The sequence below is a fragment of the Apiospora hydei genome (assembly GCF_038363865.1).
Source record: "Apiospora hydei strain CBS 114990 chromosome Unknown utg000007l_segment0_segment0, whole genome shotgun sequence".
Classification (NCBI taxonomy): Eukaryota; Fungi; Ascomycota; class Sordariomycetes; order Amphisphaeriales; family Apiosporaceae; genus Apiospora; species Apiospora hydei.
This window is the reverse complement of record NW_027117366.1, coordinates 1,595,773-1,616,274: the sequence shown is the minus strand read 5'-3', so window position 1 is coordinate 1,616,274 and position 20,502 is coordinate 1,595,773. Positions and strand designations below refer to the sequence as shown.

The following is a 20,502-nucleotide window of genomic DNA, read 5'->3' as shown; positions in this document are numbered from 1 at the left end:
CGGCGCCCTCTATCCGCCAAAGTCTTCACGATATGGGGCATATTTATAACACCAATCAAGTTTATTGGGTGTCGAAATAGGTCTGGTTCCGCGGCTTGGTTCTTAAGTGGCAACGAAACGGAATCCCTCGCAGGCAACATTCCCCCTCCAGCTATGAGGCCTTGTCACCGTACTTGCCCATGTGAGGCTCGAGGGTTGAATGGCTACCAGTCCAGCTCAGCCTGGTGGCCTGGTTGGGCGTGGCATGGGTCTTCGATCATCCCTGTTGGGCCCCTGCTGGCATTGTCCTCCCTATATTACTGTCGCTAGAGAAATACGTATATAATAAATGGTACGACCCTTCTAAAATCATGGGTAATCGCTTTCCATCGTCTGATGTCACGGTAATTACCTCCACGCCTTTTAGTCAACATGACGGTAACACACGAGATACCTCACAACTCACCTGCTGGGTTCCGTATAAGAGAAGCCACGCAGGATGATGCCGAAGACCTTACACGCCTATGGTACTCCTCGTTCAATCCATCACATGCCTTCTGGGATGCTGCAACCCCTGACGATACCGTGACTCGCCGCTGGTGGAACGACACCTGGGCTGTGGGTTTCCAGGCTGGGCCGGACGTCTTGAGGACCTTCGTGGTCGAGGACCTCGCGCAGGGCGGTCGCATAGTCGCACTTGCGCGCTGGAACGTCCCGCAGGATGAAGGCCGGCAGGATATACCTCTCCCGGACTTCCCAGCCGAATGGGATGCCGAAATCACCGAGGCCCTATGGGGAGGCATGCCGCAGAACCGGAGAGAGGTCATGGGTCAAAGACCGCATTGGAGTGAGTTTGTGGCGCCCCCTTTTCTCTACACTGGCAGCTCTGGTATTTTTTCTTACGCAAGGCCTCTAACAACCTCGTCCATCGAAGTGCTCGAGTTTCTAGGCGTGGATCAGGGCTACCAAGGCAAGGGCCTCGGCTTTGCTCTGGTCGATTGGGGTTGCCGCCAGGCCGACAAGGCCGGTCTAGAAACATACTTGGATGCCACGATCAAAGGCCTCCCTTTCTACAAGAAGTGTTTTGGTTTCGAGGAAAGAAAGGCGCTCGTAATGCCGACTCGTCACGACACATATGGAAACTATGAATTGGTGGCTAGTGTGCGATTGCCACGCACTAAACCCAAAGTTGGGTGAAGAGTGGGAGGGTGATAAGTTTCATGCCCCTATAGATATCAACATTGACAAGATACCGGATATCTGAAAGTACTTGAAGTTCGATTTTTATACGACGGGTATTGATATGTAATACCACGTACCAACGGGATGCCTTTGAGTTGGGATGTCGGGTGTGTATATTTCGATTATACAATTCTTCGATAGGTCATACGATATCAAATACCTGGACAATCTCTGGCCGTTTCTCCCATGTTTCCCTTGTCATTTTCGCGATATCGAGGTCATGCAGGTAGCACTCGCCAATCAGTACCCAAGGCTGTTTCTGTACCACACCATCTTCGGTACGTGATGGGCGCAGGACGTATGGTGTGCGGCCCCCTGAAAGGGAGACTACAATATCGCCAGACTGCGACTCTTGAGGACAGAGCCCAAAAGCGCCTTCCGCTGTCTGGAAGAAGCACCGACCTTCTGCAAATTCGCACATCTCTGTAAACTTCCTCGAATTGCCGTGCTTTGCAAGTTTTCTCAATATCCCAGCAGCTGGCTCCGGAAGCCATTTCATATTTGGGTCACATTGACTGTGAGCCCAGTGCGCCGCAAAATGGGACAGGGCCTCGACATCAGAGCCTTCGTCAGCAACTTTTGTCGGCGTAACAGTGGTGCTATCGCTTGACTTTTCCGTCTCCTCGAGTTTCAAACTGCTCAGAGAACCGACCACGTCTGTCAAAGATTCATCGGAGCCATCGAACTTGAAGCGTTCCTTGAATCGCCGACAGATGAGCGTCTCGGCAAAAGCTTGCATGAGACTTTTACCGCTAGGGTAAGGGGGAATTTGAAGCTCCATAGGAAACTTGATCTTGACCTGCTCAGGGCTCCCCTCTCCGATGCCCTGAACAGCCCCGAGTAAAGCCGCCCAGGCTATGGGGACGCCATCGTGTAGAGAGGTAGGGGGCTGGGTGTGGTAGTTGAACTGGCGGATATCGCTCTCTGAGAAGTTCCATCGCTTGAAAGGCCACTGCACGCTCTTGATATGGTCGATGTGAATGCCACGGAGAGAGAGCGTGGATGAGTCTGCAGGTTGATCCAGGATCTTGATGTCGATAGGAATCTGGCACACGGGAAGTGTCTGCTCGAGCCGGAATAAAGCAGTCTTGGCAGATACAGGGTGCTCTGCATGCCACAAAGCCCAGCTTGGATGCTCCAATGGGGGTTTCTCAATGACGAAACGTGACTGCGCGTTGCTCAATTGCGGCTGGTTTTGCGCCGAAACGTAGACTGTTTTCTGGGCAATTTGGTTGTTCTTGTCAACCTCTTCGTGTCGAATGCCCAGGATGTCAAGGGATTGGTGATCGATAATCCATTGCCTTGTTACATCCTTCCATACGTCAGAGGAGCTTTTGGCATAGTCGGGTTTGAGTCGTGGTGGCAACGCCTCAATGTCGAAAGTCTCCTGGCCAAAACTGAGTAGAGCGAAAATCTTATCTCGCGGATCAGTTGCAGCGAAAGCCCGGCTTCGGGCGAGGATGTCCAGCAGAGGAAGATGCGGGGGTGATGGCATCTCTCCCTCCTTCTGCTGCCCTCTCTGAGCTGCGAGAAGCTTGATCCACAGGAACGGAGGGAGTCTGTCGCGCAGATCAAGATTGCCGCTTAAGGCGCCAGCGTAAGAACGGCTGCTCTTGACGGCTGTACAGAAGAAGACGAGGATATCGATCCAATCCCGCTTTTGATCGCCGCAGTACACGATGACCTTCTTGGCATTCATCACTTCCTGCACGACCCAGACTCTTTGGAACCATCGAAACTCGAAGAAGTCTTCGGCAGCCAAGCTCAAGTGGATACGGAAGAGGCTCTCGCCCTCCTGCTTGCCGTCTTTGGTCCCGAACGTGAGGCAGTCGACGAGCCCGTGTACATCGTGATGCGGAGTCAGAGGCCCGGACATGCCTGCCCCTGGCAAGGCTTTCTCAATAGCAGACTTCAGCATGGCCATTAGCTGCCAGATGCGCGTGAAGTTCTTCTTCTTATTCTCTTCGCCCAAGAATACCACGACACAACTTGCACATCTGTAGACATCAACCATGAAGGGGATGGCGTAGTTACGTTCTCGTATGCTCCCTTGATTTATACAGAGAGCGTCAATCCATATTACCCGCTCCTGATCCGGATACCGGAGATGTCTCAGTGCGAGATCCAGCGATCTCGTAATGTTGAAAGTCTGTTCATCGTTTCCTTGATGCTCCGAGTCCTCCTGCCCGGACTTTGTATAATCATGTCGCAAAGTGATAGTCACTGTATCTTGGAGGTCGCCCCAGCAGTAAGAGAGAGCCTCAAAGTTCTGCTCGCTTATGGGAGTAGTGTGACTCTTGAGTGTACAGAGCAGTGGATCATCGAACGATCCCGGTGCAATAGAGATGAGACGTATTTGTTTGCTGGAGTAGTCCAGCGGTCTGTAGAAAGTATAGTCGTTCTGCACTTTCCACTCGGGATCATCGTCAGGATCGATTGCAGGCCTTGTAGGCTGATCTGAATTCGAAGCCATCGTGTGGTCTGCCCAAGGTCGGTTGCTACCTAAGCCTAAACTCTGCTTGGGCGCCCTTTTCACCTCACCCAGCAAGGACAGAATCAACTGGGTGGGCTATGCATGTTGCGGAAGGCAATAGTAATGTGCTGAGACTTGATCGATCGGGACTAGTGCTTATCTCACAAAGGTCCTAGTTGATGGGGCTGACTATCTCCCTGTTTGATTATAGGCCAGACACCCCCTATGGAGTTCTGGGCAGCCGGGATGGAATTTCCTGAGAGTCCGCTACACGGCGCCAGAGCCGGAAGACGGAGCCGGAAGTGATCTGCGGGTTCCGGATGACCCAAGGCAGTCCGGCGTTCTCCACCGCGGTTCAATGTCGAAGGACGTATTGAGGCCTGGAAAGAAGTTCATCGGGAGAGGTACCGATCAAATAATTCGTCCGTCACCATCGCATCGATGGTTTAACAGAGGCAACGAAGACCAGACGCCCGAGTATATCCCAACCCCCGCTAGATCGTAGGATATTACATAAAGAGAGAGAGCAGACCCGGCAAATGCTCGTGTTGGTTGGGGGCTGCTATCAACGGCCATGTAAGAGTAAATGGAGACGCATTATCAACAACGTCAGCTTCCTGGGGTGGTATGATAATTATCATATTCATGGGTTTACCATAGTGTATGTAGTTCCAACCCGGGAAAGTCAGACAGCAGCAGACAGGCCGGATTGCAATGGAGAGCGGGCGCCGCGATAAGATAAGGAATTGTTGTACGAACAGAACAGTCGATGGTCTTACGACGATAGAACAGCTCTAGATATCCTCTGTCACACTCCTGTCCAAAATAACTTGAAGTTGCATGCACACTTTCGAGCGTCAAGTTGGAGGCAAACCAAAATGAAGACCCCAACCGCAAGCTCGGTGCATTGCCTGCTCCGGCGGCCCGTCGCCGCCCGACCGGGTAACCTCCAGCTCGCAATCGCAACCTCGATAACGGCCGCATCCACAACGTCATCGTCATCATCATTGACCACGACCCCAAGCACCACCACCAGCTGTTCTTCCTGCCCCTCCAACTCGGCAGCAGACCGCGCGGGCCTTCTCCGTCCTCAACCGCCCGCCGCCCAACTACCCGGGTCATTTGCCCCTCACCCGCATCGAGCGCGCCGCCCTCGCGCTGGGCTCGGGCGTCCTGTCGCTGGCGAACCCGTACCGCGGGGACCTGATCGCGGTGTGCGGCGAGGCGACGGCGACGCCCTACTTCATCCACCGGCTGCACCGGGCGATGCTGGCGTCGGCGACGGGGCGGCGGATCCTGCGCGACCGGCCGCGCATCACGTCCAGCTCGCTCGACCTGCCGCGGCTGCGGGCCCTGCCGCCCAACACGGTGGGCGGGACGTACGTGGCCTGGCTCGACCGGGAGGGGTGTCGCCCGACACGCGGTCCGCGGTGCGGTACATCGACGACGAGGAGTGCGCGTACGTGATGCAGCGCTACCGCGAGAGCCACGACTTCTACCACGCGCTGACGGGCCTGCCCGTCGTGCGAGGGCGAGGTCGCCATCAAGGCCTTCGAGTTCGCCAACACGCTGCTGCCCATGACGGGCTTCGCCCTGCTCGCCGTCGCGACCCTCAAGAAGAGCGAGCGCCAGCGCTTCTGGAGCGTCTACGGGCCCTGGGCCCTCCGCAACGGCCTGCGCAGCGACGAGGTCATCAACATCTACTGGGAGGAGGAGATGGAGACGGACGTGCAGGAGCTCCGGCAGCGGCTGGGCATCGAGCAGCCCCCGGACCTGCGTGACATTCGCAAGCGGGAGCGCGAAGAGAGGCGGAAGCGGAAGCAGGGATGGCGGGCGCGGCAGTGGCCGGAAGCTAGGGCGGTCGTGGGAAGCAACAAAACAAATACGATTCTAGGTAATCTTACTCGGGGCGAGTTTAGAGGGACTTGTACGATGAGTTTACGTGTGTATACACACGCACATGTATTAGTATCAGTCACAGCAGCCAGGCATGCGTGATCCATCATAGTCCTTGTATTAAAGCAATGAATGCCATATGGTATCAATCAGTAGAGCGTCTCTGTTTGCACTTTCGACAAACCCCAGAGGCGTCGGCAGTAGCTCGTTTTGTTTCCCCTTTCGCTATCATGTCTGTGTACAAATGAACGGGTTCGTGTTCAGATATGTTGTTTGCTCCCACCCCGCCCCTTATAAGTCGAAAAGGTCGTCATCGTCGTCATCCCAGCCCTTGCGCCGCGACACCACAATCTTCTCCTCTTCCCGGGTATCGGCCACGGCATTGAGCAGGTCCTTGAGCTGTTCCTCCGTCACCTTGGCTCGCAGCTGGCCCGTCTGCGCCAGCATGATCAGGCGGTTCTCGACATCGGTGGCGCGCGACTCCTTGACCAAGCGGATGCGGCCAAGGCGGTCCGCGGCCTCGGGGTGCAGGATCTGGTTGAGGATGGACTGTCGGGCAGCTTCGGCCTCGGCTCTATTGCGTCACACGTGTTGGCATCAGCAGGTAGCTCTTCAATGAAGTCAAGACGCAAGGAAGAAACGACCGGCGCAACTGCGTGTTGCAGATGAAGGTCCCTCTTTGGGATAGAGAAAACTTACTGTTTTTGCTCGGCTTGTCCTCCTCCCTGTTGGCCACCAGAGCCGCCGCCGCCGCCGCCGCCGCTCTTACTACCGCCTGCCCCGCTTTGCGCCTTGAGCTGCTCGAGGCGAGCCTTTCGAATCTGCCGTCCAGAATTGCGTCAGCACATGATGTCCAGTGATGCGCTCAAACCGAAAGGACTTACAGCTTCTAGCTCTGCGTCGGCCATTTTGGTTTGAGGTGTGGAAGTAGTCTTGCAGGTTGATTGCGGTTTTGGGTCGGGAATCGTACGGGCAGCTAGCTACCTATTTTACCTAATGCTTGGGTGCTTGGAGAAAAAGTTATGGTGGGGTTAAGTGACCGGGATTGATAGCATGGCGATGCTGCCATGTACGACTGGCTATCCGGAGCCAAATAGCGACACTGAAGTGATTAAATCTTCACAGTTGCAATCATAACGTGTCTGTGAGTGATTTATCAGACTCATTACGTCTATATGGTTACTTGCAGCCATTGCCGTCATCTATCAGAGGCACGTTTTGCATTTCACAGTTCGGAAATGACCAGGAGTTTGTACATATTCGGGCTTTTTCTTTTTTTCTTTCCTCCTATCTACTAAGGTTCGGGCCCTGGTTTTTTATTTAAATATACAAGCCGTATAGGCTGCCCTGGCTCGCCCTCGGCAGTGACCTTATCGCTGTCCATCATATATGGAGAGCGATACATGGGTATATCCAGCTGAATCTCCTCATTTCTAGTTTGTTGCCTGGCCACAACGATGGCCCCTATCGTTTCCAATACCTCCTTCCGCGCCCCTGTGTTTTCGGCTATCCGAGCAAAATAGCCGTTGAGTACAGTCATTGGCACTCTGTGTCCATCTCGAAGCAACCTGACCCAAGGACTGGTGCCATCGTGCCTCCCGAGAAGGTTGAAGGCGCTTTGCCTGAAGTTCCTTCCCGTAAAGTAGGCAATTACCTCGGGGCTTTGTTGGAGCTCGGGCATCGAAGCAACTATGTATACCAACTCATCTAGGAGCTCATGCCACAGTCTTCGTGCGGAGGAGCTACTTAAAATCCCAGCATAGGTGAGTCCCAACGCAGCCGATATACTGTTGGTTGCAGTAGAAAACACCATCGCCGGTAACTTTTGGCGCAAAAAGTTATCCAAGGCCATGGGTGACACATTGAGATCAGGGGCGCCGGAGAGAGGAGCTTGGCCAAGTGTTGCGTTCGTGTCCTAGCAACCACTGCTGGCCAATGACTGATATCTGAGGGTGTATCGGCATCTTCTGCGAGGTGTTCTCGAGGAATTCCTGTGAGACATAGCCTCCCAGGGCGCCTCAGAGTTACTGAAAAGGATGTATTGGGTTCCGCAGTATACCTAGAGAGCTTTTGGCTCATGGTGCCGAGAACGTAGGTTGGCCTTGTGTTTGGGTCCTTGAAAACGGTATCGTTCAGGTGTTCCATAATGCCCAGTCCCTCACCTAACAAGCAGATAGTTGTCTCGTGGTTGATGAGGAGGGCATTACGGGCTAGACATGCCCGGATCGCCGTGGTATCGGTAACCACCAGATTCCGGATAGGCCCAACCTTTGCTAGCCCAACTGTGGCAGCCGTGCGCCGGTGCCCGACGTAGTGCGGCTTTTGAATCTCGGTCTTTGTGACTGAACCATCTGCGTTCTGCATGACCAACTTTCGTCCTTCATGCCCCCCAGGCTGTAATCGGGTCGGGGTGCTGGAGCAAAAGCTGCGGAGGCGGCACACCGGGGGCATTCGACAAGCAGTGCATCAAGTAGCGGGCTTCTCGGTTGAATCCGAGTACATGGACTTGGTCTGATAACCTCAGAGACTCTACAGCTTTCTGGTAGGTAGCCGAGCCCATGTCGGTTGTGATGGGTACTTGAGTGGTGGGCGCTGGTCCGGCTGATGTAGCTGCTGGAGGCGCTCGATAGAAGGGGACGTCGAAGGGGTTTGTCTGTTTCAGGCTCGGGGCATAATACAGAGGCGGATCTAAATGGAAAGCCTCATGGCGAGGGGACAGGCCCTGGATGGGCATGGCAGCTGCGGTGAGGTGTTTGGAGGCCCCCCGGCCCACGGAGACGTTATCGCGGTTCCATCGTGGGGTTATGTGAGGTATTCGCGCTGAAGCCCGCGAAAGCGGCTGTCGGAAGATGTGGGAAGACAGATTGAAGAACGGGAGGAGACGGATTGGGAATTGTCATGTCCTGGTCATCAGGGCTCGGAATCGCGTCGGCTCGCGGTGGTGGATTAGGTCGTCGTGAAAGCAGGAGCCCCGAACATCGAAGAGTAATAGACACAGGCAATCGTGGAGAAAGGAAAATCGTGAAATATAATACAAAGACCAGGTGGCGTGGCGCAAGCACACGAGACACCCCCGATGAACTAGAGAGGAACGAGAAATCGTTAAGGGTATCTCAATTGTCATGGACTAGATTGCCTCATCACAGAAAGTCGCTCTTTCATGACGGCGACATAATTTTTCTAGAGCGTCCAATCCCGGGCGCAAGGGCCGACCCAGGCCTCTGCAAAAACCGACTTGGGGTTAATTGGAATAGCCTTTGGGGTCCCATTTTAAACCCACATGCTAACATGCTGATTGAAGACAATCAGCGTGCTCTGATTGGCCCACCCCACTACGTTGGTCCCCGACTAAGTGCCCAAGTAAGTAATTTCAATACTCAAGTACCTTAGGAAAGGTAACCTCTTGCCTCCTGAACCAGTCCCTTGACCCAAGATCTCGGATATCGCAAATTGAAGAAAGACTGCAATTGGTGTCGATTCCAGCAGTTTATGACCTTTCTGTGCAGCTGTCCGCCCGAAAAGCGAACCGAACCGGAGACACCGCAACGGAGGGGAGTATTGCAGCACCCTTTTCTTTTCAGGGGGTTCGAGCATCTCTGCATCGGCAGGAAGTCGGACTGGAGGAGTCAAGGTCACTCCTATGTAGACATAAAAGGCTTGGAAATCATATTCTCGACGGTGGCATGGCTAAAATGGGCATCCCTCCTTGCGGTGTAGAGGCTGCCGTGATAAAAGAATAAAGAACTTGCCATTTGGAGTAACAGGAGTCTACATAGGGGCCACCACCTCCCTAGTAAACCAGGCCTTGAATTGATGAATCATAAGGATCTAACCGGCGTACTATTAATCATGTCAAGGGTAGTTCTAGATAGGACTCCTTAGATGAACCAAGCGTTGGTTGAAAGACGAAGAATAGCATCCCCGAAGCTATCCAGAGATTACTACTGTTAGCCCCCTTTTCTGCTTCTGCTGTCAAAGTACATCAAGCATGATCTAGCAACCTATCCAGATCCTATCATGCACGATGTTCGCAGCAAATGAGCACTTATGGCGAGCTGCGGTCCAGCGTGTCGCATCCGCAGTTTGCTATGTGTTGGGAGTCTATCATAGGCTCAGATTGCCACGTATGGTTATCTGTCCCTTGAGCCTGCCATGCATTCCCGCCGACTTCAAAGCACAGATGGATTCGCGTACCATTGCCAGGCACTCTTGTAACAGTAGCGTTGGTTGTGGCTGGTGTCATGCATCAAACATAACAGTAAAGAACAAACGGAGTTGCGCATAGGAGATTGGTTGATAATGGGCACTCTATCATATGCGGTAACCGATAAAGGACGCGAGGGGGTTTATTCCTTGCACCGGTCCTTTATGCATATATCAGCGAGATACATAGCAGGCACATTGCTAATATGTATGTCAATTAGGGTCTCATAAATAACAATAGCGAGCTTCAAGCCTATCTATATCATCCACTATAGGCTCGGTGACTGGAGCTCTGGACACGACGGAATAGAGCGGAGGAGCTGTGATAGCCTTGCTGCTTTCGGAGATGTCAGATGTGCTAGAGGTCGAGACATCTGCTGGTGGGTGGTAATTGGGGCAGCCTCCATAGGTTTCTTGATGACGTTGATGAAAACAGAAATCTGAGAACCCACGTACTTGTCGTGAGTCACTGACTGACTTCAATCAGAAAAATATCGGCGGGTAGTTGGCATAGAAATGGCCTGTGATGGATGTCCAGTCAAAAACATGGGGTAACTCTTGACTTTGAGGATCTGGGAACATGAAATGAGTCCGTCGATAGATGGCGGCGAGGCTGTCGTACTAGGGGTCTCGCAGCCACAGTGAATAGCTCATGTGGCGACATCTGAATCTTATATTCAGGCCTTGGTGTGTGGAACAGAATCTTCTTGGCGTTGCCAATCTACCATACCATATTCAAAGAATAGCTTCCCGCTCTTGACAGGCACGACACAAGAGGACCTGGTGAAGCCAATGTCGTTTGAATGGGCCCCAAGGAGCAGCAAAGCTACCTTAAGTCCTGACACCATCGATACGGCCGCTGTCCAAGTTGGATGGCGTTGGGCCCCAATGTCAATCGAATTGCTTACATCAAAGAGTGGAATTAGTAGGTACTTATTAGTATTATTTGCTTGACCTGCCACCTGCCCTGCTAGGCTACAAAAAGTACATATCTGCAGCTTCCCAGCAGGCTGGATAATGGATTGAAGTAGGTAGCCAGTTAGCGCCGACCAACGCTCCATGTCGGACGCAACTTCCCCTGCTCATAACCAACAAACCATGCTGTGTATCCATGCTGTTGGTTCCTGGCAGTCCAGACATTGCTTGGGTACCGCACTCCATCCGCCTGCATACTGTTGGTGGCTTGCCACATCGGCCCCCAACGACGACTGTGTTTGGTTGTGATGAACGGTATATGATCTGGTCATGTCGTTCAGCGAAAAAACAAAGGCGGTTTCCGCCTGGATGGCTCATCTTTCGCAAAGAATGGCCCAGACTTTGCGGATGAGGCAGATCGGCCTCGGCATCGCGACAGCCATCGTCGTCTTTGTTTTCATACTTTGGACACCTCAGAGGAAGCATACCCGCTGCACTCGCCTCCAAGCCCAACTTCCGCTCCTGTGGTACCTGGGCTCCTGTACGGTCCCGAGTACCACGGGCAATCGAGCCCTGCCGACATTAATCGGGTCACGAACAGCACACTGGGATTCTCCAAGATCTTCGTGATAGGACTCCCCGAACGAACCGATAAACGCGATGCCATGACTTTAACGAGCTCCCTCACGGGGTTCAACCTGGAATGGATTGATGGGGTGAAAGGCGAAGCCGTACCGGACAAGGCTATTCCCTTTGGAAAGAATAGAGACAACCTACCAAACACCTACCTAGGCAGCTGGAGGAGCCATATGAACGCAATAAGAAGGCAAGTACTCTTGCGCCGGTTCAATGGACTTCTCAAAGATGAGGTCCCAGCATCAACCTGTGCATTTACTTGAGATGGCCGTGTACTGACATGTGTGGCAGAATCGTCGAGGAGGATTTGGAAAGCGCCTTAATCATGGAAGACGATATGGACTGGTAAGTGCCATTTTCGGCGCGTGTACGCCCTGTATAGTACCTACTCTTTTCTGACTTGGCCGTCCAGGGATGTGAGGCTTCGATCGCAGCTAGAGACTGTGGCCAAAGGTACGCGTGCGCTGCTCAGTTCGGGCTCGCAACCGAACTCGCCATATGGAGACAGCTGGGATCTTCTCTGGCTGGGTCACTGTGGTGAGATATTCCCGGAACAGCTGCCAGAAAATAAAGAGGAGCCTCTGTATCCCAAGTTTGCCATCAAGGACGACCAGACGGTACCTCCGCTCGACAAGATCACAGGTCTAGTTGACTTCAAGAGCTACCCCGAGTTCACTCGATGGGTGCACGTAACCGGAGCACCCATCTGCAGTTTCGCATATGCTCTGACTCGAAGAGGCGCCCAGAAGGTGCTGTTCGATCTCTCGGTAGATCGGCTGGACGCCAACTTTGACAACGCCTTGGGGACCTTCTGTCGTAATGGAGGCAATAGAAAAGGGGATCCTACGGGGTTACACGCAAAGTGCCTGACGGTTACACCCCCGTCTTTTTCCACCACCGTCCAAAAGGTCTTATCGGTTCGGAGAGCGACATTGTGGACCATGGCGACGAAAGTCAAAAGATACGCGAGAAGGGCACGTCGGAGAACATCATGTGGAGTGCGCGAAACAACATCAGAAATATGTTGATGAATACCAAGATGGAAAGTCAGTTTTAGCACTGATAGAAAAAAATACAGGTGTTGAATTATAAGTAATTGAAGGATTCGGAAGCCGGAAAGAGGTTCCAAACTCCACCTGCGTGGTGTCGGTGCGAAGCGCTACGACGCGACATGAAGGATTGTGACAGGTTTCTTGGATGGCGGATGTCCCGATATCCCCCCGCCTGAACGTTGAACTGTACGACTGCTGTAGGGAGTGCGACAAGAAATTCTGCCACTAAAGACCGCTAAATTTTGTCGTTACTGAACTGCAACTTAGCAGGCGTATGGAATGCGCAACGCCGTTATCGATTTACCCATTCCGTTCAATCAAGTGTTTTATCCAAACCCAGACCCTCCCCAGTGTCGCAAAACCTCAAGGGAAACAAGACATACACCCGTATCCGATACCAAAAGCGCTGCACACAATGGACGTCACTAACATCGTGCCGCAATTGGAGCGTCTGGATGGAGACATCGACAACCTCGAGGAGGCCTTGCAGCCCATACTGAAAGGCGTGTCGGATCTCTCCTCCAAACTGCCGCTACTGGAGAAGGCGAAGCTCTACGTTCTCGCGACCTATGCGCTGGAGTCAATGCTGTTCTGTAGGCTTTCCCATTGACCCCCGCCGCTCTGCAGCGAAATGGCTACGCGCCTTGGTCGGCCTCTTGCTAACCGCGACAACCACAGCTTCCCTGCGACTCAACGCCGTCGACGCCAAGAACCACCCGGTCTTCAAGGAGCTCACGCGGGTGCGGCAGTACTTCGACAAGATCAAGAACATTGAGACGCCGCCCGAGAAGCCCGAGCAGACCCTCAACAAGGGCGCGGCCATCAGCTTCATCCGGTCCGGCCTCGCCGAGAACAAGGACAAGGACGTCAACGCCAAGCTCTCCGAGATGATTGCCCGCGAGCGCGCCAAGGCCGCCATCAAGGCGGCCGCGCAGCAGAAGACGCAGGCGCCGCAGGCCGGGACGAAGCGCAAGGTCGAGGATCAGGAGTCCGAGACTTCCGCGAGCGACTCGGACGCGGAGGAGAATGAGGAGGACGACTCGGAGGAGGCCGGAGAGGCTGCGGCGGTGGTTGCCGCGCCCGAGCCGCCCAAGAAGAAGTCGAGAAAGGAGAAGAAGGAGAAGCGGGAAGGCAAGGCAGAGGGGAAGGAGAAGAAGAATAAGAAGGAAAAGAAGGACAAAAAGAAGAAATCTAAAAAGGAAAAGGCACAATAGGGGATCCCGACTGGCCTCTTCGCACTCCTATTTTCTCTTTTTTCTTCTTCATGGTGTCCGACAAGGCCGTTTCGGCCAAAAGAGGGATACGGCGTTGTGGTTACTTAGCGTTTTGGCGGCATTGCATTGGTGGAGTTTGGGCGTTCTTCCTGATACCAGGCCGAGAAAGAGTCTTTTATCATATCAACTAGATACACATCTCTGGAGTGATGATGATGATGAGATGTGCATACAATTTATGCTACGTCTTTGGTTCTCTTGCTTGCCAATCGATCTCTCTATTCTGTTGTTTTCAAGGCAGCAGAATGATTTGATGGGAAAACTATTACCATGATGGTAACATCATCGCCTGGTTTCCATTTCTTCAACTCCTCCATGACATATCGGCTAGGGTCATCTACACTTGCGTTCGACAGAGCTTCCATAGTCTTGTCGACAACCCATTCGTTGGTCATGTCCTTGATGGCCCATACCCCATCGGACGCCATGACCATAAAAACATCGTCGTGGGATCGTTGATGTGAGATAACCTCGGGAGTGGCCGTTAGATAGGGAGGAGACTCCAAGAGAGGGTAGTAAGGCGACATGGTTTCGTGATAAGATAAATGGCCTTTCTTATTCAGCTGGGCATTGCCAAATACATATTGGGCGATGTCAGTGGTCCGGTATTTATAAAATGCGTCCCCGAAAGCTATAACCCGGATTTTTTCAAAGTAAGACAATAATGTTCGGCAGGGGACGGAGTGAAGGCGGTCTTACAACGCGTAAGAGGCATCATGCCGAAGAGTCGACTTCCTGCAAAAATATCCTTCTTATCCTTCGGGTGCTCCCTTGTTACTCGAGTATACTCGGCTGAGTTGTGTCCGTCTTGGTCTATTGACAGCGGTACGGCCTCAAGGTTCCGCGTGTGCGCATCTCTACGGGCAAGGACTGGTTGAATCTTGAGCTATCAGTAATCGGCCCCTGATGGCTCATAAAGAAAAAGAGGGGGCAGTGGGTGAGCGAAGGCTTGAGGGCCATGTTTAAGAATTACCTGCTCTGCAATCGCCCACATTGGCAACATGGATGTCAGTCCGATCGATGTACGCAACCAAGGCAGTACTTCCTGACTTGGCTCGTAATGCCGTGTCTAAGTGGCTTTGGGTTTGGAGCACCTCTTCGACTGCCGCCTTCTTGGCAATTTCATTGCGCTGCCGCGTGAAGGGCAGGTTGTAGCGAAGGCTGGACAGCACAGGTGCGAAGATTGTTTCTGCCGATTCGATAATACTGCGATCAACCTGTTCAAACGAACTAGCCATGATATTCGGTATCGATGAGGCTGCCGCCCCCGCGTCTTGTATGCTTTGTTGGATGGCTCCGGGAAGGGCGCGAGAGAGATACTCAGATGTCCATGGGCCGCCATGGCCGTCATATACGCCGACTATCCGGAAAAGGGCGCCATTGACAAAAAAGGTGTCGTCGGAATTACGATCCTCGTTCTTCTCGTTGGGACGATTGGAGGAGTAAACCAGAACGGCCTGGTCATTGTCACCGAGGTTGTCTGCGGCAGATGGCAACATAGCTCCTATGGTCGAGCTTTGAAATACGTGAATGGATTGGAAGCAGTGTTGATTCCTGAGCTCAAGTCAGACCAGGTTTGTGGAGTACATTGGCCGGTTCTAAGTCCTGATAGACTCTGGTGTAATACCGCCACATGCACTCTGTGATTGTCGTAGTAGAGGGCTAGATAAATAAATAGCGGCGTTTAGCCCAGCAGATTAACACATCAAGATCGCTCTCAGTTTAGCCCGTGACATTTCGCAAAGGTACCCCAGGTTTGGTTCGTTTTGTCATTTTTAATATGCATGCATCTGCTATGATAACAGAACATAACTTATGTAGCTTTGATTTTATTATTTATTCGACAGGCGACTGAGCCGAGTCGGCAATAGATTTGTTCGTGATTCCAGGTCGATAGGTACTGCTTGCTTGCCAATATCTCTCTGACAGGTGCTGAAAGTTTGCTAATCCCTTTTTTCAGTCCCTCCATTCCCCTTTCTAGCCCCTTGGCAAAACCTAGACATCGAGACTGCTTCATGCCAAGCCGAGTGCTGGGAGTACAAGCGGCCGTACACTTCAGTCTGCATGTCAATTACGTTATTTCGGGAGGAGCTTCGACTCGCCGGTTTCGTACCACCTTCCGTTTCTGCTTCTGGCATGGAGAAGGGATTAGGGAGAAACGTATCGCCCAGTGCCGGTCCCGGCTCCGGGGACGGCATGTAGAGATACTGTTTCAAGAACTCCAGGATGGCCTCGTCCGTCTCCGAGGGCGCGCTCGCATACCGGTCGCTCAGCGGCGCCCTCATCTGCCGCAGCGCATCCTCGCACTCGTCTACGAGCTGCCGGTGGTTGGGCCGCTCTCCCGGGTTGTCCGCCAGACACCGGGCGACGATTCGGCGGAGCCACAGGTCGACCTCCGGCACAGCGTCTGTCGTGTCGCTCTCGTAGAGGAGCCGCGAGCCCCAGGTCGAAAGCATCGTCGTGTCCGGGTCATTCATGTCCAGGGGCACTGTAAAGGGCGTTGGGTCGTCTGGGTACTTCTTCATGATGAGAAAGTACATAACCTGCGAAAGGGTCCCGCCAAAATAGCGCGAGTTAGCTCGGGAAGGGACACCAGATATGCAAAATATATGTTGCAAAGAGTTATGGGAGGAGAGTGAGTATAGGAACTAGGAAGAAAAGGAGGAGGACATACACAGCCTACACCCCATATGTTGTTGAACGGGCCAAGCGATATATTTTCCTTGGGCGGAATGTATGCAAGGCGAGCTTGCTCCTGTGCCCCAAAGATGCGGGATGTCAGCTAGCGGATTCTCTTCGTCGGTGATTCTTCAAGGGGTAACAAACGGGTGCAATTGTGTCGGGATTGCCTCTCCCTTTCCACCAAGTGAACCTAAGCGAGGAGTACACTGCGTCAGTACCACGAGATTGCCTTCCTTGGATTCGCAAGTCGTCCGAGTAAAGGGTTGTTGCTCACCTGTCCCGGGCTTTGTGATATATGTGCATGTTTTCGGCCAGACCGAAGTCACCGAGCTATATACAGCCAAATAAACGAAGATTAGTGAAACCGCTTTGCGCCTTAGCTTTGAGTAAAACCCGGCTTACCTTAAGTCGCACTCCAAATGGATGCATGTCGGCAGCGTCCGTCTCATCTGCTACATTTAGGTAGACTGTGGTGTGGATTGAGTTGGCTGGTGAGTATGGGCGGCACGACACACTTCTTCATATAGGTAGAGATAAAACTTACTATTCGACGGATGAATGTCGAAATGTAAAATATTGTACCCCGTTGTCGACCCCCACCCATCGGTTTCGAACAACGGGGGTAACTGCTCCACCATATCTGGGAGCGGTAGCCTCATCACTCCCTTTTCATACCGCTCCGTGGCTGTCTCTATGGGTTCGTATGGAGGGGCGGGGTTGATCTTATCGGTTGGCGGATTTGGAGGGTCAAGCATGCCGATACAGGCTCGGGTGACTGCAGCAGAGGTCAGCCTCGACTTAAATTCTTGAGACGCGGTAATAATCTAGTTCGAGAAAGGGGAGAGAGGGGGCTTCTTCTGAGGTTCCCATAAGCATGTCTCAGCCAGGCTACTTACGGCATAGCAAGAAGCTCCAAAGTAGCCGACTTGGAATAGTCTTGTCTTTGGGTATCTTGTCTTTGACAAAGCTCAACAAGGTGCCGCCCTGGAGATACTCAAGGCAAAGAGTCGGGAAATTGTCCAGCTTCTGCCTCTCCTCCGGCGACACGTACACGGGCACTTCCTGCACGATATGCATCGCTCTGCTGAGAGTCTACAGACCAAAATGTCAGCCTAAACAGCTCACGTCCAAAGTATGTGCGCACTTTGAAAGGAGGCCACATCTGCCTTGTTGCAGGAAGAAAAGGGACGGTATGGGGAAAAGGGCAGATAATTACCCGAAGCCATCTCCGCTCCTTTCTGATGCTCACGTTAAAGTCGCGGTGGAGAGCTCTTTTCATCACGATGCGGTTTGCCAGTTTGCCGTCGGTGTCTGCCTCCCCGTATAGAATGGCGATGCCGTGTCCGCCTATGCCCAGCGTGGTGATCGGTGCATATCGCGCCGATTTCCAAAACACCTGCTTGAGGTGGAAATACCGCGTTCGGGCTGACGCCAACTTCCCAGTCGGGTCCGCTTGCCACGTTTGTTCTTCTGTGAAATCCTCAGGTTTCAGCTGAAGGGGGTCTTTTGCTTCCAGCGGATCCCCAAACTTCCCGGGATCCAGATATGCGGAATTTTTGTCCTTCCCGAGATCATTAGCCTCTCCGAGATCCTTCTCCTTTCCCTTGTTCATGTCGGTCGGCTACGAGCTCCGGCAGGACGCTCCTTGTTGAAGCTGTAGGTTCTGGCGAGCCAGCGTGCCTTGAGAATGGGCTGCACGTTAGGGGAGACAGTGTCTGGCAATGTTTACTTCGTGGCGCCTTGCTGAATTGATGGACTTGTCGTAGTGCCTTTGTCGATTGATGCCAGTACAAAAAGTCCAGAGGAATAACCTGTTCGCAGGTGGCCGACAAAGAGTTATATGGCGTTGTAGCCGAGTCGAGACAATAGGCATCCTTTGTTGCCCCCTTTTGTTCGAGGCATCGCTAGGCCTTCTTCCTCAACTGGCAACCGAACTCCCCCCAAATTAGGTGTCAACCGGCTATTGATGCCTGTACGTTCAATCAGCCACTGCTTGATCATAAGGGAACGAAACCGGCTGAGCTCCAGTGCAGGGCAATTTGATCACATTAGACATTATATTGTGTCTTGCCAACTATTATACTTTCTATTTCAAGATTTCGTTTTCACCCGAGTCAGTGATTCTCTCCGGGAGCTCGACCGTTGCCGCACATGTGACTCGGTACTGCGGCTCGTCTTTGTCCAGTCCGCCGGCGGCATGTCGCCGGGCAACTCGGCCACGAAGGAGGTACTCGGTAGCTCGGCAGCCTGCTCGCGCGTCTCGAGCTCCATCCACGGATGCGAGTTCGGGTCCAGTTCGTTGATCGTCGTCGCGTCCATCTCGTTCACCGTCCCCGAGTCCAGCTCCGTCGTGCTGCTGCCGAAGCCGACCGTGCGGGGCGTCATGGGCGACACCAGGGCCGTGCTCGGAACGCCGTCGCGCAAGAAGCCGCTCTTGCCCTCGCTCTCGACGGGCGACGAAACGCCCTGGGACGCGTCGTCCTCCGTCGGCTTGACGTACTTCCTCTTGTAGCGCCGCCGCCAGATGAAGAAGGCGAGGAAGCCCAGGGCCAGTGATATAAGAGGCACAGCGACGCCCACCGCAATTATGGCCCCCGTTGGTATGCCCGCGGGATTGCCATTTCCTGTCCCGGACTCGGACCCGGACCCTCCCCCGCCCGTGGCTGCTGGCCCTGTCTCTGTACTGCTTCCTTCTTTAGCCACGCTTAACCCCCTGTGGCATCATCCGTCGCCGTTGGCATGGGCCCGTTGTATTTAGATCCTGGCACCGTGGGATCCGTCTCTAGACTAGGCAGATCGGAGCTCTGCCAGCGAACCTGGATGGCATATGCCAGCGCGTCTGTCACTGTGGTGAGATATGTGTTGCTCCTGTAGTTGTATCCCAGGAATGTCGTCGGGCCCGCAGTGGCGATACATTGGCTGTAAGTCTTATCTTCGTCGGACCCTGTGTAACAAGTGTAGCCGGTAGGGCAGCAGATGCGCGCCGTTTCGCCCGCCATCAGCGTCCCGCCGAAGAATGGCGTACCATTGGTCCTACCGGCCAGGGTCTTTGGAAAGGCACAGCCCTCGGTGTAGCCCATGGGGCAGATACCGGGCGAGTAAAAGCCGTACTTGTAGTCATAGTATCTGTTGAATTCCGGCGGCATGCATATCGAGGAGGAGAGCGCGGGTGTGGCTGTAGCGCTCCATCGGCCGGGTGCACAGAAGTCAGGCGTCGTGAAGATGGTTGTGAGGGGCCCTGCTTGACGCGGCAAGGTAGAGGCAGCGTCTGCTCTTTTCGTGGGGGTGCCCATCGTGAAATGTGGTATGGGCGAGACTGGGAAAGCCGAGGCGGCCTCGGACCAACAAAACCCCAATTGCCTTGCTATCCGACTATGAGCTTGGAAAGCTGTCCCTTGGGCAGTCGATTGTGTGATGGAGGTTGGCACCGAGAGACCAGGCGTCGTCGAAGATGGGAAGCAATGGAGACAGACGGAATTGATGTTGTGCATAGAAACCAGAAGTTTGTGAACATTTCTCGGCTCGTTCCTTTCTCTTGGCCTGAAGCGAGCCTGACTCCCCGAGGGACTAGCAGACGAGAGATTGCCAGGGCAGTTGGCGAGTCGCGCTGGTTCTGGTGGAGACGATGGCCTCCTGAGCTAGGGGCTCTCCGCCGGCGATATGCAGGCATATCAACATCGTAGTATTGGTCACCTGGCTGGGGTTGCTCAAACGGCTACGACCACTCGGACATGGTGTTCAAAGCAGTCTTCCCGGCCGAGGCTGGCCTGTCTGTTCTTGACGGCCATCCATCCATCCATCCACCTTTCCACCGCCCTCCCCAGATCGAGTGTGTTTCCCATGCGTCTCTGATCCCTCGCGAGACTCCATCTCCCCATGCCGTCCGCTGTAGATTTCCGGGTGGGCAGGCGTGATAAAACGGGTAAAAAGGCCCAAACCGTCATTAAACAAAGTTCTCAGTTCCCACAGTTGAGTATCCGCTAGTGCTTCATCGGGCGACCTTCGGATGATCGTCACGAGCTTTCGTCATTTATTGGGCGCCTACAGCGGGTGGAGCTGCTATAGATCGAGCCTTGGGTGGAAATGGCCCAATACCTGTGCATCGCTTAATTTTCCTTTGTCTGCTTCAGGTGCCAGGCCCGGCAATTGG

The 20,502-nt window shown here is 53.5% G+C and overlaps 10 protein-coding genes across 10 annotated transcripts; 4 read left to right on the top strand and 6 right to left on the bottom strand.

Moving 5' to 3' along the window:
* Positions 1 to 411: 411 nt before the first annotated feature.
* Positions 412 to 1,176, top strand: PG997_009571 (uncharacterized protein; the record flags this gene model as incomplete). Its single annotated transcript, XM_066813886.1, has 1 exon — positions 412 to 1,176. The coding sequence occupies one exon, from the start codon at positions 412 to 414 to the stop codon at positions 1,174 to 1,176; it is 765 nt and encodes a 254-aa protein (XP_066665848.1).
* Positions 1,177 to 1,363: 187 nt separating this feature from the next.
* Positions 1,364 to 3,694, bottom strand: PG997_009570 (uncharacterized protein; the record flags this gene model as incomplete). Its single annotated transcript, XM_066813885.1, has 1 exon — positions 1,364 to 3,694. The coding sequence occupies one exon, from the start codon at positions 3,692 to 3,694 to the stop codon at positions 1,364 to 1,366; it is 2,331 nt and encodes a 776-aa protein (XP_066665847.1).
* An 878-nt stretch (positions 3,695 to 4,572) lies between these two features.
* On the top strand, positions 4,573 to 5,592 carry PG997_009569 (ubiquinone biosynthesis protein coq-4; the record flags this gene model as incomplete). The annotated part of the gene is made up of 4 exons (XM_066813884.1): positions 4,573 to 4,636; positions 4,719 to 5,077; positions 5,225 to 5,535; positions 5,589 to 5,592. The coding sequence occupies 4 exons, from the start codon at positions 4,573 to 4,575 to the stop codon at positions 5,590 to 5,592; spliced, it is 738 nt and encodes a 245-aa protein (XP_066665846.1).
* A 289-nt stretch (positions 5,593 to 5,881) lies between these two features.
* PG997_009568 (uncharacterized protein) lies at positions 5,882 to 6,498 on the bottom strand (the record flags this gene model as incomplete). The annotated part of the gene is made up of 3 exons (XM_066813883.1): positions 5,882 to 6,164; positions 6,290 to 6,411; positions 6,475 to 6,498. 3 exons carry the CDS (start codon positions 6,496 to 6,498, stop codon positions 5,882 to 5,884), a joined length of 429 nt encoding a protein of 142 aa, XP_066665845.1.
* A 1,472-nt stretch (positions 6,499 to 7,970) lies between these two features.
* Positions 7,971 to 8,324, bottom strand: PG997_009567 (uncharacterized protein; the record flags this gene model as incomplete). The annotated part of the gene is made up of 1 exon (XM_066813882.1): positions 7,971 to 8,324. The coding sequence occupies one exon, from the start codon at positions 8,322 to 8,324 to the stop codon at positions 7,971 to 7,973; it is 354 nt and encodes a 117-aa protein (XP_066665844.1).
* Positions 8,325 to 11,190: 2,866 nt separating this feature from the next.
* PG997_009566 (glycosyltransferase family 25 protein) lies at positions 11,191 to 12,389 on the top strand (the record flags this gene model as incomplete). Its single annotated transcript, XM_066813881.1, has 4 exons — positions 11,191 to 11,552; positions 11,609 to 11,689; positions 11,757 to 12,111; positions 12,177 to 12,389. Coding segments are annotated over 4 exons (1,011 nt in total), but the record flags the coding sequence as incomplete, so codon positions are not given.
* Positions 12,390 to 12,811: 422 nt separating this feature from the next.
* Positions 12,812 to 13,610, top strand: PG997_009565 (uncharacterized protein; the record flags this gene model as incomplete). Its single annotated transcript, XM_066813880.1, has 2 exons — positions 12,812 to 12,989; positions 13,075 to 13,610. The coding sequence occupies 2 exons, from the start codon at positions 12,812 to 12,814 to the stop codon at positions 13,608 to 13,610; spliced, it is 714 nt and encodes a 237-aa protein (XP_066665842.1).
* A 241-nt stretch (positions 13,611 to 13,851) lies between these two features.
* Positions 13,852 to 16,195, bottom strand: PG997_009564 (uncharacterized protein; the record flags this gene model as incomplete). Its single annotated transcript, XM_066813879.1, has 5 exons — positions 13,852 to 13,893; positions 13,940 to 14,301; positions 14,370 to 14,540; positions 14,644 to 15,150; positions 15,784 to 16,195. The coding sequence occupies 5 exons, from the start codon at positions 16,193 to 16,195 to the stop codon at positions 13,852 to 13,854; spliced, it is 1,494 nt and encodes a 497-aa protein (XP_066665841.1).
* A 1,045-nt stretch (positions 16,196 to 17,240) lies between these two features.
* On the bottom strand, positions 17,241 to 17,964 carry PG997_009563 (uncharacterized protein; the record flags this gene model as incomplete). The annotated part of the gene is made up of 2 exons (XM_066813878.1): positions 17,241 to 17,444; positions 17,569 to 17,964. 2 exons carry the CDS (start codon positions 17,962 to 17,964, stop codon positions 17,241 to 17,243), a joined length of 600 nt encoding a protein of 199 aa, XP_066665840.1.
* A 474-nt stretch (positions 17,965 to 18,438) lies between these two features.
* PG997_009562 (uncharacterized protein) lies at positions 18,439 to 19,645 on the bottom strand (the record flags this gene model as incomplete). Its single annotated transcript, XM_066813877.1, has 2 exons — positions 18,439 to 18,851; positions 19,063 to 19,645. 2 exons carry the CDS (start codon positions 19,643 to 19,645, stop codon positions 18,439 to 18,441), a joined length of 996 nt encoding a protein of 331 aa, XP_066665839.1.
* Between the last annotated feature and the right edge of the window lie 857 nt (positions 19,646 to 20,502).